Source organism: Mercenaria mercenaria, chromosome 1 (assembly GCF_021730395.1).
Source record: "Mercenaria mercenaria strain notata chromosome 1, MADL_Memer_1, whole genome shotgun sequence".
NCBI lineage: Eukaryota > Metazoa > Mollusca > Bivalvia > Venerida > Veneridae > Mercenaria > Mercenaria mercenaria.
The window spans coordinates 107,776,311-107,797,363 of record NC_069361.1 but is presented as its reverse complement, the minus strand read 5'-3'; the positions used below and the strand labels follow the sequence as shown (position 1 = coordinate 107,797,363).

The 21,053-nt window shown below is 36.5% G+C and overlaps 1 protein-coding gene across 1 annotated transcript in view; it reads right to left on the bottom strand.

Moving 5' to 3' along the window:
• Positions 1 to 21,053, bottom strand: part of LOC123527281 (protein O-mannosyl-transferase 2-like) — a 53,685-nt gene that overhangs the window by 9,366 nt on the left and 23,266 nt on the right. Inside the window, exons 10-19 of the mRNA XM_045306641.2 lie at positions 18,369 to 18,478; positions 14,130 to 14,260; positions 13,142 to 13,220; positions 10,963 to 11,114; positions 10,364 to 10,452; positions 9,114 to 9,190; positions 8,129 to 8,200; positions 7,190 to 7,346; positions 6,322 to 6,462; positions 4,243 to 4,354 (exon numbers count right to left, since the gene is read on the bottom strand). Of these exons, the coding sequence (XP_045162576.2) occupies positions 4,243 to 4,354; positions 6,322 to 6,462; positions 7,190 to 7,346; positions 8,129 to 8,200; positions 9,114 to 9,190; positions 10,364 to 10,452; positions 10,963 to 11,114; positions 13,142 to 13,220; positions 14,130 to 14,260; positions 18,369 to 18,478 (1,120 nt within the window). The remainder of the gene's footprint in view (positions 1 to 4,242; positions 4,355 to 6,321; positions 6,463 to 7,189; positions 7,347 to 8,128; positions 8,201 to 9,113; positions 9,191 to 10,363; positions 10,453 to 10,962; positions 11,115 to 13,141; positions 13,221 to 14,129; positions 14,261 to 18,368; positions 18,479 to 21,053) is intronic.

The window sequence follows — 21,053 nt, the reverse complement described above, 5'->3', positions numbered from 1 at the left end:
AGTTTTCGAAGGTACGTGACCCTGTTTTGAACTTGACCTAGATATCATCAAGGTGAACATTCTCACTAATTTTCATGAAGATCTCATGAAAAATATGGCCTCTAGAGAGGTCACAAGGTTTTTTATTATTTGACCTACTGACCTAGTTTTTTAAGGAACGTGACCCAGTTTCTAAACTGACCTAGATATCATCAAGGTGAACATTCTGACCAATTTTCATGAAGATCCATTCAAGGGTATGGCCTCTAGAGAGGTCACAAGGTTTTTCTATTTCAAGACCTACAGACTTAGTTTTTGATCGCAGTTGACCCAGTTTCATACTTGACCTATATATCATCAAGACAAACATTCAGACCAACTTTCATACAGATCCCATGAAAAATATGGCCTCTAGAGAGGTCACAACGTTTTTTCATTATTTGACCTACTGACCTACTTTTTGAAGGCATGTGACCCACTTTCGATCTTGACCTAGATATCATCAAGATGAACATTCTGACCAAATTTTATGGAGATCCATTCACAAGTCTGTCCTCTAGAGAGGTCACAAGGTTTTTCTATTTTTAGACTTAATGACCTAGTTTTTGACCACACATGACCCTGTTTCGAACTTGACCTAGATATCATCAAGATGAACATTCTGACCAAATTTCATACAGATCCCATGAAAAATATGGCCTTTAGAGAGGTCACAAGGTTTTTCTATTATTTGACCTACTGACATAGTTTTAGACAGCACGTGACCCACTTTCGAACTAGACCTAGATATCATCGAGGTGAACATTCAGACCAACTTTCATGAAGATCTCATGAAAAATATGGTCTCAGAGAGGTCACAAGGTTTTTCTATTATTTGACCTACTGACCTAGTTTTTGATGGCATGTGACCCAATTTCGAACTTGACCTAGGTATCATCAAGGTGAACATTCTGACCAATTTTCATGAAGATCTCATGAAATATATGGCCTCTAGAGAGGTCACAAGGTTTTTCTATTTTTAGACCTAATGACCTAGTTTTTGACCGCACGTGACCCAGTTCCGAACTTGACCTAGATATCATCAAGATGAACATTCAGACCAACTTTCATACAGATCCCATGAAAAATATGGCCTTTAGAGAGGTCACAAGGTTTTTCTATATTTTAACCTACTGACCTAGTTTTTGATGGCACATGACCCAGTTTCAAACTTGACCTAGATATCATCAAAGTGAACGTTCTGACCAATTTTCATGAAGATCTTGTGAAATATATGGCCTCTAGAGAGGTCACAATGTTTTTCTATTTTTAGACCTACTGACCTAGTTTTTGAAGGCACATGACCCAGTTTCGAACTTGACCTAGATATCATCAAGTTGAACATTCTGACCAATTTTCATGAAGATCTTGTGAAATATATGGCCTCTAGAGAGGTCCCAAGGTTTTTCTATTTTTAGACCTACTGACCTAGTCTTCGACGGCACGTGACCCAGTTTCGAACTTGAACTAGATATCATCAAGATGAACATTCTGACCAACTTTCATAAAGATCCCACAAAAAATGTGACCTCTAGAGTGGTCACAAGCAAAAGTTTACAGACGCACGGACGGACGCACGACGGACACCGCGCGATCACAAAAGCTCACCTTGTCACTTTGTGACAGGTGAGCTAAAAACAGACAGCAGCAAGCAGTCTAACTTCATAACAATATGGCAAGCCTACATTGTGAGTTACTTCTATATACTGTTAGTAAAAACCAACAGCAGTAAGCAGTCTAACTTCATAACAAGAAGGCAAGCCTACATTGTGAGCAACTTCCATATACTGTTAGTAAAAACCGACAGCATTTAGCAGTCTAACTTCATAACAATATGGCAAGCCTACATTGTGAGCAACATCCATATACTGATTGTAGAGATGGACAGCAGCAAGCAGTCTAACTTCATAACAATATGGCAAGCCTACATTGTGAGCAACTTCCATATACTGTTAGTAAAAACGGACAGCAGCAAGCAGTCTAACTTCATAACAATATGGCAAGCCTACATTGTGAGCAACTTCCATATAATGATTGTAGAAACGGACAGCAGTAAGCAGTCTAACTTCATAATAATCTGACAAGCCTACATTGCAAGCAACTTCCATATACTGATTGTAGAAACTGACAGCAGTAAGCAGTCTAACTTCATAACATTATGACAAGCCTACATTGTGAGCAACTTCAATATACTGATTGTAGAAACTGACAGCAGCAAGCTGTCTAACTTCGTAACAATACAGCAATCCTACATTTTGAGCAACTTCCATATACTGTTATTAAAAATGACAGCAGTAAGTAGTCTAACTTCATAACAATATTGCACGCCTACATTGTGAGCAACTTCCATATACTGATAGTAAAAACAAACAGTAGCAAGCAGTCTAACTTCATAACAATATGGCAAGCCTACATTGTGAGCAACTTCCATATACTGATAGTAAAACAAACAGTATCCAACAGACTTACTGCAGCAAGCAGTCATACTTCATAACAATATGGCAAGCCTACATTGTGAGCGCCTTCCATATACTGATAGTAAAAACAAACAGTAGCAAGCAGTCTATCTTCATAACAATATGGCAAGCCTACATTGTGAGCAACTTCCATATAATGATAGTAAAAACAAACAGTAGCAAGCAGTCTAACTTCATATCAATATTGCAAGCCTACATTGGAAGCAACTTCCATATACTGATAGTAAAAACAAACAGTAGCAAGCAGTCTAACCTCATAACAATATGGCAAGCCTACATTGTGAGCAACTTCCATATACTGATAGTAAAAACAAACAGTAGCAGGCAGTCTAACTTCATATCAATATTGCAAGCCTACATTGTGAGCAACTTCCATATACTGATAGTAATAACAAACAGTAGCAAGCAGTCTAACTTCATAACAATATGGCAAGCCTACATTGTGAGCAACTTCCATATACTGATAGTAAAACAAACAGTTACCAACAGTCTTACTGCAGCAAGCAGTCAAACTTCATAACAATATGGCAAGCCTACATTGTGAGCGCCTTCCATATACTGATAGTAGAAACAGACAGCAGCAAGCAGTCTAACTTCATAACAATATGGCAAGCCTACATTGTGAGCAACTTCCATATACTGATAGCAGAAACAGACAGCAGCAAGCAGTCTAACTTCATAACAATATGGCAAGTCTACATTGTGAGCAACTTCCATATACTGATTGTAGAATTAAACAGCAGCAAGCAGTCTAACTTCATAACAATATGGCAAGCCTATATTGTCAGCAACTTCCATATACTGATAGTAAAAACAAACAGTAGCAAACAGTCCTACTGAAGCAAGCAGTCAAACTTCATAACAATATGGCAAGCCTACATTGTGAGCAACTTCCATATACTGATAGCAGAAACTGCCAGCAGCAAGCAGTCTAACTACATAACAATATGGCAAGCTAACATTGTGAGCACCTTCCACTGGCTGGTAGTAGAAACCGAAAGCAGTAAGCAGTCTAACTTCATAAAAATATGGCAAGCCTACATTGTGAGCAACTTCCATATACTGATAGCAGAAACAGACAGCAGCAAGCAGTCTAACTTCATAACAATATGGCAAGCCTGCATTGTGAGCAACTTCCATATACTGATAGTAAAAATTGACAGCAGCAAGCAGACTTTCATAACAATATTGCAAGCCTACATTGTGAGCAACTTCCATATACTGATAGTAAAAACGGACACCAGCAAGCGGTCTAATTTCATATCAATATTGCAAGCCTACATTGTGAGCAACTTCCATATACTGATAGTAAAAACAAACAGTAGCAAGCAGTCTAACTTCATAACAATATGGCAAGCCTACATTGTGAGCACCTTCCATATACTGATAGCAGAAACAGACAGCAGCATGCTGTCAAACTTCATATCAATATTGCAAGCCTACATTGTGAGCAACTTCCATATAATGATAGTAGAAAGCGACAGCAGCAAGTAGTTAACTTCATAACTATATTGCAAGTCTACATTGTGAGCAACTTCCATATACTGATAGTAGAAACGGACAGCAGCAAGCAGTCTAACTTCATAACAATATGGCAAGCCTACATTGTGAGCAACTTCCATATACTGAAAGCAGAAACAGACAGCAGCAAGCAGTCAAACTTCATATCAATATTGCAAGCCTACATTGTGAGCAACTTCCAAATACTGATAGTAGAAACGAACAGCCTGAGAGAAACAGTACATACCTGTAGGCTGTTCCTGACAGAAGTATACCAATACAAGTATGGAATACAACCACAGATAATGACCTTGGTAAAGAATTACACAGCATTTTGATCATGTAGTCTAGAGTAATACCTGAAAAGAAAGGAAAAATAAACATTTTTATGCAGACCTTCCTAATTTATATACATAATATACTGAATACAAAGGTGGGGAAGGGGTACTAAACGACCAACACCAGGATAGGTTAAGACTGTTTTAATTATAGATGTAACAGTTTGGGTCTTATCAAGACCTTCTTCAGCATCATTATACACTGATACAATTGTTACAATGTAGTATCAAGCGAATATAAAGGCTCTGTTCTGTGGCAGTTAGCCATCTACAAGTACTAATAACTCCTGCTACTGTGAATTTTATACATCCTCCTCATAGAAAAACAGTAACTTGGATTATTCCCCACCCTCCATGCATGTTGGCTTGCGAGAGGTACCAGTAAAACCTGACATACAAGTTTCAACTAAGCTGTGACCTTGACCTCTGACAAAAAAATGTCATCTAATGACCATTCTAATACTTTTTAAGATTTTCTTTTACATAAACAAAGAAGGATTTACCATGTATTGTCTTGTCAATTAGAACATGTTTCTCAAAATGGCCTACTTTAAGCACAAAAGGAAGTAATGCGTCCATTTACATCTAAAAAGGATTCCAGATTAGTATCCATTCCTGGTGTAATTTGAACTTATTAGAATGGAAATAGATTTTAGTTTTGTGTGCTTTGTTGGCAAATAAAACATGGTTTTGAGTTATGATGCATAGTAATTTAATCAAGGCCTTTGTGATTAAATTACTACACATTTTAACTCAAAACCGTGTTTTATTTGCCAACAAAGCACACAGAACTAAAACCTATTTCTCAAACACAAGCCATGAAGACTGATGTCCATAAGTACATAAGCATTCATCAAAGGGTCATGATGGCAGAAGCTAGCTCACCAGTTTCACAGCTCAAACAGTTTTAAAATGATATATGGAAAGTATTCCTACCTATTTACAATCATTTTTATATGAATAGTTTATATAAAGAGTCACCAATGGAACAATGGCATCTTAACATTTTTGAAAGTGAAATAAACTATTCAGTGCTTCCAGAGAAAACAAGCCACATTCATGATTGCCATATTGTTTAATCAAATCAATATGTCAACAATTTTGGTAGAAGGTCACTAAAATGAAAAGTTTTTGGAAACTGTTACAAAATGGAACAAGTGGTTTAAACCAAGATTTCAGTGTCTACTAAATAATTATAAAAATAATCCCTGTTTATGGAAACCTTCTTTCTACTGATAAATCAAGCCAGCTTAGCTTCACAATTATGAAGTATCAGAGTTAGTGTAAGGCCCTTGACAATCATAACTTACCTCTAGCATACAGCCATACAACAATGCAGGGAAGTAATGGTGGTCGACAATCATAACTTACCTCCTAGCATACAGCCATACAACAGTGCAGGGAAATAATGGTAGTCGACAATCATAACTTGCCTCCTAGCATACAGCCAAACAACATTGCAGGGAAATCGTGGTGGCTGACAATCATATCTTACCTCCTAGCATACAGCCATACAACAGTGCAGGAAAATAATGGTGGTCGACAATCATAACTTGCCTCCTAGCATACAGCCATACAACAGTGCAGGGAAATAATGGTGGTCGACAATCATATCTTACCTCCTAGCATACAGCCATACAACAGTGCAGGGAAATAATGGTGGTCAACAATCATAACTTACCTCCTAGCATACAGCCATACAACAGTGCAGGGAAATAATGGTGGTCGACAATCATAACTTACCTCCTAGCATACAGCCATACAACAGTGCAGGGAAATAACGGTGGTCAACAATCATAACTTACCTCCTAGCATACAGCCATACAACAGTGCAGGGAAATAACAGTGGTCGACAATCATATCTTATCTCCTAGCATACAGCCATATAACAATGCAGGGAAATAATGGTCAACAGTCATAACTTGCCTCCTAGCATACAGCCATACAACAATGCAGGGAAATAATGGTGGTCGACAGTCATAACTTACCTCCTAGCATAAAGCCATACAACAGTGCAGGGAAATAATGGTGGAAATAGAGAACCCTTGTCATTGGCCAGAATGTGAAGTAATGTAAGCTCCAGCCAATCATAGCCCACCAACAGGCACTGAATGTACGCTCCTTAAAATCTGAAATATAATCAAATAACAAGTCAAAAATTTGTGCAAAGACAAATGATTGTGACTTTTGAAGTCCTTGATTTTTTGTCATTCAGAATTCATTTAATTCTTTTCCTTTTATATTCATCACTAAAATCTACTTCATGATTGTTCTGCATTATAATCATTAAATCTGCACACCATTGTAACAGCTACAATGATTGGTTATAATGCACATCACTGACTTATCCTTGACCTTCTCTCAAGCTTGTTTTTATTCTCTAAAATCTACTGACTAAACACAACACTTAAGAAAGAAGAATCATTATTTTACAGCATTTTCCCTAAATGCTGAAAATGTAAGTTCCTAATAATACCTACAAGGTAAATATACAAATCATACATCATATTAATTTTATGTTTCATATTAGATGTCTCCTTTAGTTTATTGTGAAAACATCTTTCTTTGTGGGGGGACTAATTTCAGAGGATTTCCTTTCTGTGCTATAAAAATTTAATCCCAACAAATAAGTAAAATTCTTTTTTATCATGTATATATTTGTGTCCTAACAAAATGGTCACTTTTGCTGAAACTACGATATTCAATGATTTTATACTGAATCATATATACTAGACTGTAAAATACACACAATGGTAGCATTTGCAAGAAATATGTTTTGTGATTCAAATAGCCACATATATCAACAAACATTCTGTCCTTAACCCTTTAATCAGGTAAATTCTTTAAAATCATTACCTGAAACTTCCTTTGTCATTTTCACTCCTCTCTGAACTTTCACTGAATGTACAAGGTAGATGAGGAAAAATAACGCCATGACCACCAACAACCCGTAAAAGATAATTGGGTTACCTAAGAGATATACTCTGTGGTCTTTTCCTGAGAAAACCTGGCCCTGAAAACAATCAAGTTAAATTTCAACTATACTACACAGTGTAGGGATATGCTACAACTGTGATTTTGGACTGCCACCCGGCAAGACTTTGGATTTAATAGGGTATGCATACAGCCAAAAATCCAGGGTGTATCCCCTACATGACTACAATCTGCAAACTACACATATGAGCTGAAATTTATGTAATATATTAATATAGTCACGACTGATTGCCCATACGGGTTTCTCTTTTAGACAGTACAAGATACATTGATACCTGCTTTTAGCAGCTGGTCAAGGGAGGTATTTATTCTTGCTTTAGGCAGACAGCAGCTTAAGACAAGCTGAGAATTGGAACAAACATACTATTTGGGAAGCAAGCTGACTGTTTATTGCAAGTGTATACTTAACAAAGGTGGATGCAAATGCAGGTTCAATCATACTGTACTCTAATTGCAGGAGTCTTCCATGGTTCTTTAACATGCAGGGCAGAAAGCATCTACATAGGACCTCAATTTAAAGTCACATCCCACCCAAAGACAATTTATAATAGAGCATTTTTGTACAGAGTCCAGACTCTGGTTAGGTTTGAACCAACAACCTTTCAACCTAACAGATTTTCCTACTAGTTTTCACAGCAGGTATTTTACTATCCCCGCCAAATAAATAATCAATACCTAACTAATGTGAATGCCGTATATTAAGTTAAAGTCAGCAAACAATAATTACAGATTTTTGCTATGCAAGTACAAATGTACCAGATATATCAGTATTTACAAGTAAATCAGCTTAACTGAACTTACTCTTAAGTTAATAGGCCACTGCCACGGTCTTGAAGTCACCTCTCCTTCTTGTGGTTTTAGTCCAGCATTGCCCTGAAATTTTGACATCATATTATTTGAACTGAATTTTGTATAGTCAGTAGATATCTAAAAACGAAATATGCTAACAATTTAACATAACAAGGCCCTATATGCCAAAATGAGATGTGTGGCTAACCTGTCCCTGAAACACCACATACTGATATAAATCTAAAACTGAATAATCCAAACAATAACCGACTTTCAACAACACCTCTAGGAGGACGGAAATGCCTGGCTTTTCAAAAGTGTTGTAACAAAAGAAAGTAGTACAAAACCTTAACCAAAAATTCCAAAGTTGAAAAAGGGGCATACTTTTGCAAGTGTGTGAAATGTCAATCCATTCTACGTGGTTACTGAGATACCAGCAGACATGCAAAAACTTAACCAAACATTGCTAAGTTCATTCCAACAAGTGTTTACTAAGTATCAGCTAACATGCAGTTGTTCAAACAGTGGTAAGAAAAAAGAATTATGCAATCTACATTGCATGTCAGATCATCACAATAAGCAATCGGGTGAAGTTAAAATCCATTCAATGAATCAGTTACTGAGATACCAGCTTTTAAAAAACTTTACTAACGGGGAAGAGGATACAGCAGCAGGTGCCGACAAATGATGAATGCAACATCTTTAAAGTAAAACTAAACATCAATTTCTTTGGTCAAGCTTTTTTGTATTTAAAGGAAGCTAGATCAACAGATACTGCATTTACATATTTGTAATTTATGGGTCATATTTAGATCACAGAGATGGTCTAAGTAAGTTGTCAGTGTGTCATCAATTTTTCAATGAAATTTGACAATAAAATGAGGCACATATTTTTCTGTGTAAAACTTCAAACAGTTAGGTTTATTGTGACAATTTATACCGTCCATATTATTCAGACTCTAACTTAGTTGAGAAGTTTTGCTCAAAATAGTAGTACCTGTGTCATCACAGCATGGCTCTCTATAAACTTGTCCAAGAAGGAAGGTTTGTGGACTTCAAAGCTTACATCTGGCACTGAAATGTAATATAATTATATGCAACTATTGTTACATCATTTAATTTTTTTGTGGGCATGAAATGTCCTGATTTCAATACAAGTTATTTCATGGTGATATAAATTAGTGGATATCAACTTAAGAAGACAGATCAATGAAAATTTAATAGAACTATTTGAATTTAATTTTTGGGATTGACCAAACCACGAAATCCACAAAAATTAGATCCACACAAACATTTAGCATTTAATAGTATACCAAGGGGTAAACTGGAAGGGAAAAAATTTAAACACAGGAAGTAATAGGTATTTCAATCGGTATAAGCTTTCTGAGAAACTTCAATTGACAGATTTCACTGCTTGATAAACTTCTTTTTTCAATTTAAACTTTGAGAATACTAAGTTCTCTGTCTCAAATTACCAGCTATTTAGATGTTACTAGATATCAGAAGATGAAAACCTTATAAAAAAGTTATAGTAATACATTTTGATATATGCATTTCATGGCAACTGTGAATGTCAAAGAACATGTAACCTAATAATAGTGCAACATTTAAGTTTCAATACCTATTTTATTTTTTTTAAATCTATCAAATCTGGGTCTGACTGACAATGAAGCCATTACACCTACCTTGAACTAAAATGCCCCTCTATAAAGTAATTAAAATTCCTTTATGTAGCTAAAAGCAGAAATCTAATTCACTGATGATATACTGTGCCAGAAATATATCCTTTTTTTGAAGATTTTTTTCTAGTTTTGGTGTTGAAGACCCCAGATGCCTATTCTGGCATAAGCAAACATCACTGACTTTTGATTCACTATCTCATAACTTCTCCAATATAATAATCTGTCACTGGTTATAGATGGGGATAAGAATATCCGGTTCAAGGATATTCGTTTTTGGCCATAACGAGGCTCTGCTGTTACTGCAAAAACAGTTACCCAAGATACAGATTTTTCTATCCACATCTACAACCTGTTTAAGATTTTTTTTTTTTGCATGCATTAAAATTCCAGGTACTTTGTGTTTCACCTCATCAAAATCAGTTTGGTATAAGCCAAGAAATCTAGAAAAAAAAACATACCTGAATCAGAATGTAATTTTTCGAGTGTTTGTGCCTATTATATCACATGGTATGGCCACACTGATACAATATATTAACTGGAAATGAATACACTTGGATCTACTTACATCTTTTATCTCTAATTTCCTCTACACTCCACAGTGTTTTACCAGCCTTTACGTCGGGGTTGCATGTGATTTCCTGCTGCTCAAAGCCCCTGGTGTAATTTCAAAGAAATACATTTTTTTACATTCCATTAACCTAACTTGAACATTTTTGTAGGTTTGGACAAATCACTTAAAAAAGAATATCTACCACTATTCTGTTGTTACATAATGTACCTCATTTCAATTTTGATTTAACATAGTTTCCTACAAGGAGTCTGCTAAAGAGTCTGTTTTTACTCAATAGATTTGCAACTGGCTTACACACATTTCACAATAATTTGAAGTAGTGGTAAAGGTGTTGGCCACACAAACAGGTCATGGGTTCAGACTTGGCTGGGGTCATGACCTCACCTATTGCGGACAACCACAAACTAAAAATGAGGGAACACTTACTTGAAACTTTCAAATTATGTAAAATGAAAACATTCAATTCCCTTGGCATGAAATTCTGTAAGATGTGTTTGTCACAAGAATCCATGAAAATTAGTCTTTCACAATAAAGAAAGGTTTCAAAGTTTGTAATCAGATGATACTGATATTGTGTTGTTTTGAAAGCTCACCATTTTGGCAATTTCTTGTCATGTGCAAAGAGTGCACACTTCACATGGTAATGTATAAGTTTAAACTTTGACTGGACAACCCTAATTTGTGCTCCCTCTTCTACACCAGGTACAACAATTTGCCAGATATCATTGGCATCACCTTTACCATCCTGTCAACAAAAACAAAACTGCGATAGTCACAAATATCATATAAAAAAAGAAATACATACACAAAACTATATACTTATGTACATCACAGAGCAATGTTTACATTTGAACCCTAGATTTCAGCGATTAGTGCCAAACTGCCACAATATACACCCATCACAGCTAATTTTGATAGCAATTTATTACAGAAGGCCTCTATTGATTAATTATAGTAAAATGAGGCATTTTTGTTGTTCATTTTTTTTTTTGTATTTATTATTCATTTATTTATTTATGAAACACATCTATCTTTTGAGTATATAACCTGCTAGATATAGGGTATGTCCCTTTAAGATATCAGTATAATATACAGATTTCACATATTTTTCAACAGTATTTCAGTAAGCTACTGGTGGGTAGTTAACCTAACCAGTATGTTTCTATTTTGTCTCAGTATTAATTTATTTACTGCAAGGAACCTTCCTACATTATATGAGACTGGAGGACACATGATTTCAGATGTGCCATCTCAAATTAAATCACCATGGAGAACAGTTTGCCATTATCTAGGGCATGAACTTGTGACTTCTAGCTGAGTGGTCTAGCATTTCTAGCAAAATTTTAGCAGAGTTAGGGAATAATATGTGAAAACTGCCTTACTTTGAGGTGAGATATATGCATATTCATAAATAGCAAGCAAAGTTCATTTTTATTTTATGCTTATTTACACTGAAATATGCATTTTGCAGTAATTTTTAATCTGGAGCACAAGTCAAAGAGACACTGATGGTTGGCTGCAAAAGGGATAATCTACTTGGCATGTCCAATCATCCTACTAGGTTTCAACATTCTAGGCCTAGTGGTTCTGAAGTTATGAACTTAAAGCGATTTTCCATGTTTAGGCCCCTGTGACTTTGACATTTGATCGAGTGACCCCAAAATCAGTTGGGGTCATCTACTCTGCATGTCCATTCATCCTATTAAGTTTCAACAGTCTGGGTCAAGTGGTTCTCAAATTATTAATTGAAAAGAGTTTTCTATGTTCAGCCCCCTGTGACCTTGACCTTTGATGGAGTGACCCTAAAATCAATAGGGGCCATCTACTCTGTAAGTCCTATCACCCCAAGAAATTTGAAAGTTCTAGATCAAATGGTTCTCAAGTTATTAACTGGAAATGGATTTCCCTGTTCTGTCTGCTGTGACCTTGATCTTTAAATAGAGTGACCCCAAATACAATAGGGGTCATCTACTCTGTAAGTCCTATTACCCTATGAAGTTTCAACATTCTGGGTCAAGTGGTTCTCAAGTTACTGACCGGAAACCGCGAACGACAAAAAGAAGAAGACTGACTGGAAATGGTTTTCCAGGTGCAGGCCCCTGTGACCTTGCCCTTTAATAGAGTGACCCCAAAATCAATAGTGGTCATCTACTCTGCATGTCTAATCATCCTATGAATTTTAAACTTTCTGTGTCAAGTGGTTCTCAAGTTATTGATTGGAAATGGTTTTCCATGTTCATACCCCTGTGACCTTGACCCTTTCATAGAGTGACCCCAAAATCAATAGGGGTCATCTACTCTGCATGTCCAATCATCCTATGAAGTTTCAACATTCTGGGACAAGTGGTTCTCAAGTTATTGATCAGAAATGGTTTTCCATGTTCAGGCCCCTGTGACCTTTACCTTCGATGGAGTGAACCCAAAAACAATAGGGGTTGTCTACTCTGTAAGTCCTATCACCCTAAGAAATTTGAAAGTTCTAGGTCAAATGGTTCTCCAGTTATTGAACGGAAATGAAGTGTGACAGATGGACGAACAGAAGGATGGACGGACGGACAGGGTAATAACAGTATGTTTCCCCCCCAGTGGGGGGGAGACATAAATAAAAATTAGTATACAATCTACAAGTGGATCAGAAAAGCTATTTCACTCAAAATGTGTGCTGATATGAATTACACCTCGCTGATAATTCTCAACATTTCACCGAAAAAGCATAATATAGATATTTCTTCCCTTCTCATGCATTGAAAACGAAACAGTACTGCTGGTTACCTGTCCATAACCTGAAACCTGGAAGTGCCTTGAAGTAAGAGGTGCTGGTTCCCTGTGGCTGTGTAGGTTTCGCCGAGTACTTTAATGTAAAATAAAATAGAATGTGTGGAAGGCTAGATCAAAATAATATTGAATCTGATACACAAGCTATACATTATAATATCCTGCCAAAAATACTGCTTGTATTTCACAAATAAATACAAACTAACTGAAAACAAAATACATAATTATTTGACTCGGTGGAAGTCAGATTTCACTTACATGCCACCGGCAAAATTAGCCCAATACAACATACTGGATCATAGGTTTTGTTCTTTTTGGTTTAATGTGACATCAACACAATCACAGGTCAAATGGGAAAAAGTGAAATTGAGACAAATACACCAACTGTTTTAAAGATTGTACAGGTGCATAATTTAGTGATTTTTACCAGGAAAGGCTATTCTCAGAGGAAATCCACTATTCGAAGAATTGATGGAAGTAGAATAAAACCATTTTTTATATTTTCATTTTTTTTACTTCTATTAAAGTATTTCAGAGGTAATTTGTTATTATTTAAGACTGTAAGATAAAGACTTATTTAGCGATCTTTTGTCTGATGAAATCAATATATTGATATAAATGAATGACATGGTCAAATATATCATGGATGTTAACACAGTACAATCAAGTTTGTTTATTTTGTTGCATTTAAAGTCACACCAACTCAATTTAGGTCATACAGAGACCTTCCAGTTTTGACAGTGGAGGAAGACTCCTGCAGGCATTATTTCAGAAATGGGCAGGAACCTTGGCAGAACCACCCACCTTCCACAAACCAGCTAGGCAGCTTTCTCAACTACTGCCAGAACAAAACTCAAAACCACAGAAGTGAAGGGCAAGTAATTTGAAGTCAGCAACCTTTATCTCTTTTCCCTATTACAATCCAGAGAAGGAATAATATACAACACTTAGGGGGAACAAAAAATACTAAGTAGAGGAATCTTACTGAATATGTTCAAGTCTGACAAGGTCCCCATTCTTGACAAACACAGGGTAAGAATTGTCCTCCGAAGGTTCATAATGTGAGGGTTTTATACGCCACATGTTGTTCTCATCCTTGTGACTATAGCCAGTAATCTGAAATAAATTTTGTACGATAAATACTATGAAGTTATTTAACAGTGCTGACTACAATATTGAATACTATTAGACAAGTTCACAACAGACACAATTTAGGCTAATGTTGAGTCTCAGTATGGACTGTGTTTACTGTGTGGGAGTTCGACTGAATTCAAAAGTATACTCAACACTGTTTTTTCAGGCCATTCTCTTTAAAGGAAGACAATATGGATGACCAAAAAGCTGCAAAGTTTGTAGAAAAGTTATATCTAGGACTGCTATTATGATTTAAAATGTTTTCCTGATCCAAAAATAGGCACCCGGTTTCAAACAGGTCAACTACTTGATAATTTAAGTAATTTAATCATATAAAATATTGACATTAACAAAATTATTACTGTAACGACACAGAATAAAATGACATCAAAAATTATGTCAAACACCAATGGTATACAAATAAGTAGTAATGGCCAGGACAAGAAAAGTGATGGAAAATCTTATACCTCTTACTATGACCTTGACCTCGGAACTAGGTGTTTAAGTCTTCCATGAAACACATACTCTACTTAATATAATAAATAAACGTGCCAAGATATTTGAATATACATAATGTATAAAAATGTACAGATCTGACAAGAAAATGACATAAATATTTTACTTCTTAGTGTGACACTGACCACTGAAGTGTCTGTTCCAAGTTACCATAAATAGATCTACCTATGCATACAAGTTATAGACCAAACAAGAAAAAGAGCTGTCCGTAAGACAGCACACTCAACTTTTCTCAGTGCTTGACTCTGAATTAGAGCTTTGCCAGTGAAAGGGGCTTAACTGAATCAAATATATAATCAGAGTTATGGGGATTGTTTCTCCTGGTGTAGACTCTGATAGTAAACTAGAAGATGCTTTTGTAGAAAAGCGCATGTCTCCCCCAATGCATAGTGGTAATAGGCAAGAAGTCAATAGGGGACAGGAGCAAAAGTCAAAGAGACACTGATGGTTGGCTGCAAAAGGGATCACCTACTTGGCATGTCCAATCATCATAATGAAGTGTCAACATTCTGGGTCAAGTGGTTCTTAAGTTATTGATTTGAAACCGTTTTCCGTGTTCAGGCCCTTGTGACCTTGACCTTTGATCGAGTGACCCCAAAATCAATAAGGGTCATCTACTCTGCATGTCCAATCATCCTACAAAGTTTCAACGTTCTGGGTCAAGTGGTTCTCAAGTTATTGATAGGAAACCATTTTGCATGTTCAGACCCCTGTGACCTTGACCTTAGTTCAAGTAACCCCAAAAACAATAAGGGCCACCTACTCTGTAAGTCCTATCATCCTACGAAGTCAATGTTGGCAAAAAGCCGACCAATATGACTATTGACAGGGCTGGCAGTCAATACTGGTTAAAACCGGTCAATACTGGTCAATTCAATACTATGGTCACTCTTGGGAGGTCAATACTGGTTTATTCAACACTTTTACTTAATGTACATTCATAGATTAGCACAGGCAGTAATAGTAATATAAAAATAGTACAGCAATTTGAATAATATAAAATTTTGTTCATTAGGCCACACCAAATTGATGTCATGTTCTCTGGATATTTTTTTCAAAAATATTTGGGGCGAGTGAGCGAAAAAAAACACTTTTTTTTTTTCAAATCATCATTTATTGAAGCGAGCGAAGAGCAATGAAAAACAAGAGGACCATGATGGTCCTGAATTGCTCACCTCTTCCCACATGAACCACTTTTGAGTATGACGTCGTTTTTTCTATTATTTGACATAGTGACCTAGTTTTTAAGCTCATGTGACCCAGTTTTGAACTTGACCTAGATATTATCAAGATAAAAATTCTGACCAATTTTCATGAAGATCCATTGAAAAATATGGTCTCTAGGGAGGTCACAAGGTTCTTCTATTATCTGACCTATGGACCTAGTTTTCGAAGGTACGTGACCCTGTTTTGAACTTTACCTAGATATCATCAAGGTGAACATTCTCATTAATTTTCATGAAGATCTCATGAAAAATATGGCCTCTAGAGAGGTCACAAGGTTTCTCTATTTTTATACCTACTGACCTAGTTTTTGACCGCACGTGACCCAGTTTCGAAACTGACCTAGATATCATCAAGGTGAACATTCAGATCAATTTTCATGAAGATCCATTGAAAAATATGGCCTCTAGAGAGGTCAAAAGATTTTAACTATTTTAGACCTACTGACCTAGTTTTTGACCGCAGTTGACCCAGTTTCAAACTTGACCTAGATATCATCAAGATGAACATTCAGACCAACTTTCATACAGATCCCTGAAAAGTATGGCCTCTAGAGAGGTCACAACGTTTTTTCATTATTTGACCTACTGACCTACTTTTTGAAGGCACATGACCCACTTTCAAACTTGACCTAGATATCATCAAGATGAACATTCAGACAAACTTTCATACAGATCCAGTCAAGGGTATGGCCTCTAGAGAGGTCACAAGGTTTTTCTATTTTAAGACCTACTGACCTAGTTTTTGATCGCAGTTGACCCAGTTTCAAACTTGACCTATATATTATCAAGATAAACATTCAGACCAACTTTCATACAGATCCCATAAAAAATATGGCCTCTAGAGAGGTCACAACGTTTTTTCATTATTTGACCTACTGACCTACTTTTTAAAGGCACGTGACCCACTTTCAAACTTGACCTAGATATCATCAAGATGAACATTCAGACCAACTTTCATACAGATCCCATGAAAAATATGGCCTCTAGAGAGGTCACAACGTTTTTTCATTATTTGACCTACTGACCTACTTTTTGAAGGCACGTGACCCACTTTCGAACTTGACCTAGATAACATCAAGGTGAACGTTCTGACCAAATTTCATGAAGATCTTATGAAATATATGGCCTCTAGAGAGGTCACAAGGTTTTTCTATTTTTAGACCTACTGACCTAGTTTTTGATGGCACGTGACCCAGTTTCGAACTTGACCTAGATATCATCAAGTTGAACATTCTGACCAATTTTCATGAAGATCTTTTGAAATATATGGCCTCTAGAGAGGTCACAAGGTTTTTCTATTTTTAGACCTACTGACCTAGTTTTTGAAGGCACGTAACCCAGTTTCGAACTTGACCTAGATATCATCAAGATGAACAATCTGATCAACTTTCATAAAGATCCCATGAAAAATGTGACCTCTAGAGTGGTCACAAGCAAAAGTTTACGGACGGACGCACGCACGGACGGACGGACGACGGACACCGCACAATCACAAAAGCTCACCTTGTCACTTTGTGACAGGTGAGCTAAAAAAGAGTAAACAATCGCTGGTGTTAAACCAGATCAAGTGTGTTTCTGTTCATAGGCCGGAAAAATAAATGTGTATGAAGTAACATTGTCTTTGGAGTAACAGATATTCGACTTTATCAAAAACTTTAACCAACAGCGACGGTGACACCGGGGTGAGTGCAATAGTTCTACTTTTTCTTCAAAAAGTCAAGCTAAAAACAAAAGAAGATCTTTGACGTCTACATGTGACCTTGACCTTTAAGCTAAAGGTCTGGATCTTGCATGTGGTATATTGTCTAATCATGGTGAATTATTATGCCAAGTTAAAATCTATTTAAATATCCGTCCATGCATAAAGAATACAGACTGGACTAAAAATAACCATCCTAAATCTTTTACCTCTATGTGTGACTTTGACATTTGAGTTAGGGATCTGCATCTTGCATGCCACAAATCATCTTGTTATGATGGTCATTTGTGCAAAGTTATTTTGAAATTCGACAAAGCATGATAAAGTTCTTGGATGTAAACAATTTTTGAACACACACAAACATATGCACCCACACATACACACACAGACAGACAAACACATATGGACAGGGGTCAGATTATTCACCTCCCTCCTCTCAACATTTTTAATGGTGTGGGAGGGGTGGGGCAAAAAGCATGTTCGTGCATTTCAAAGTGGGAAATCCTAATCCATAGAAATAACGTCTTTGGATAAGTTAACAAGTTTACCATATCAGATATAGTGTATCTCATTGTCATGAGAGACGTTGTCCATCCTGTACAGACATGTATTTCTAAACTATATACCTGAGTGTTATGTTAGTATATACCTGTTGCTGCCTAGGTGGATGTTCTTCAGGATATAAATGTGGGTGAGAATGAAGATATGTTCCACCTGTTCGCTGATGCTTCAATGAAACTACGCTCCCATAAGCAAAGCCTAAAACAAAAATTCCATAGAAAAACAGTGCTTGAATGAATACCCGGTACTGTGAAATCAATCATTTCCTTGGAGGTTATAATTTTTCCTTTGATTTTGCAGTTACATCAAACTGTAAAATCAAATTCCAATGGCCAGAAAAATTTTCTGTTATTGTATCTCTGAAATTACAAATTCCACAAAAATAAGTCCCAATGAAACAGTCACTTTTAGCAAAGAACTTTTACGCAATGAAATTAATGAGCCGCGCCATGAGAAAACCAACATAGTGGGTTTGCGACCAGCATGGATCCAGACCAGCCTGCGCATCCGCGCAGTCTGGTCAGGATCCATGCTGTTCACTAATGGTTTCTATGTTGGTTTTCTCATGGCGCGGCTCAAATGATTTCGCAGTATGTGGTTTGAAAACCTGTGCAAATTGGTGCAACCATACAAAAGGTAAGTAAATCAATATATCATGCAATAAAACCATATTTTCATCAAAACTCCAGACCTGTAACCTCGAAGCATTTTTTCTTCCTTCTCAATTTACCTTTCAAATGCGCATTTCAATTTCCCCTCATAAACAAACATAGTATGTAAGGCCAGTGCAACAATGTTAGCAAGAAAGTTACAATACAGACAAACATATATCAAATCTAGGTTTTGGGATTTTGTCTGATAAAACTTTGATGCAGCTTTTTTCACAGTGCTTAAATCCAAATACAAAGATGAAATTCACAGGTTCAGAATGACACCTTGCGTCACTGGTAAGTGTCAAGAATCTCACAGTATCAACCACTGATATGCTAGTTTTGAGACCTGTTTCAGACCTGCTTGAATAAGTCTTAGCAGGAATATTGCAGTTAAGGTAATTTTCTATCTCTTTTATTTTATTAAAAGATATAATAAGGCTATCTTAATTTAACATGATATTAATGGATATTGACAATAATGTCAACCCAATGTGTATCAAAACAGAATTTTTAAGTATCAATGTATGGTCAAACTTCATCATCTCGAACTCAACAGGATTGGCAACATTTGTTCAAGTTATTGGTAGTTTGAGACATCAAACAATATATGAGCCATGCCATGGGAAAACCAACATAGTGGCTTTGCAACCAGCATGGATCCAGACCAGCCTGCGCATCTGCGCAGTCTGGTCAGGATCCATGCTGTTCGCTAACAGTTTCTCTAATTGCAATAGACTTTGAAAGCGAACAGCATGGATCCTGACCAGACTGCGCGGATGCGCAGGCTGGTCTGGATCCATGCTGGTCGCAAAGCCACTATGTTGGTTTTCTCATGGCACGGCTCATATGTTCTACAGAGATTTGCGCAGGACCCGACGATGAGCTCGAGCAAAAGGTGGTATTTGAATTATCTCAGTTTAGGCAAACCAAGTTTGACTGTAGTCTAAGAAGTGCTAAATGAAGCCAAAATAGAAAAGATAGAACAAGAGGGCCATGATGGCCCTATATCGCTCACCTGTTATCATTGCACTTGAGGACAAGAAGGTCCTCAGAAAAAATATCTAAGTCCACAAAGGACAGGAACAACAAAGAGAAGAAATTTAACCAAAAAGAAAAAAAAAATCTTACAAGGTACAGATATGTCAAAATACACCTAAAAATTGGAGGTACCATCCATGTTGTACCACAGAAAAGTGGTCTCGGTTTTTCCCTACGGCCAATAATAAAAAAAGTTACTAAAAATAAGCTATTTATAGTAACGTAAAAGGGAAGTAATTAAAAAAAAAATTATTGTAAGTGAACAAAAGAAGGATCTGCCAAATAAATCTGTTGACATAAATGAAATTTCAGATCAGTATCTTCATTAGTTACCGAGATATACCCATTTTAATTTGAAATAAAGGGAGGTAATTTGACATAAAATCAGTCCATAGTTATCTACCCTGATTGGCTCAGTCCAACTAATGACAATAATGAAATTTCAAATAAGTCCTATAAGTACTTACTGATATAAATCCATTTTGATTACAATCAGGGGAGGTAATCAGATATAAAATAACTCTGGAACCTACGATTGGATCTGATTTGTCATGGAATCCAAGATTTATTGTTGTTGAAGATATTTTGGAAGTTTGTATCAAATAAAACCATAAATGAAGTATCTATATGGCTGCAAAAGCCAAAATAGCCAATTTTGAACCTTTAAGGGGCCATAACTCTGGAACCCATGATGGAATCTGGCCAGTTCAAGAAAGGAACCAAGATCTTGTGGTAATACAAGTTGTGTGCAAGTTTGGTTAAAATCAAATCCTAAATGAAGCTGCTATTGTGCAGACAAGGTCAAAATAGCTAATTTTGGCCCTTTCAGGGGCCATAACTCTGGAACCCATTAAGGGATCTGGCCGGTTTAAAAAAGGAACCGAGATCTTATGGTGACACAAGTTTTGTGCAGGTCTGATTAAATTCAAATCATAAATGAAGCTGCTATTGTGCAGACAAGGTAAAAATAGCTAATTCTGGCCCTTTCAGGGGCCATAACTCTGGAACCCATAAAGGAATTTCGCCAGTTCAAGAAAGGAACCAAGATTTTATAGTGATACAAGTTGTGTGCAAGTTTGGTT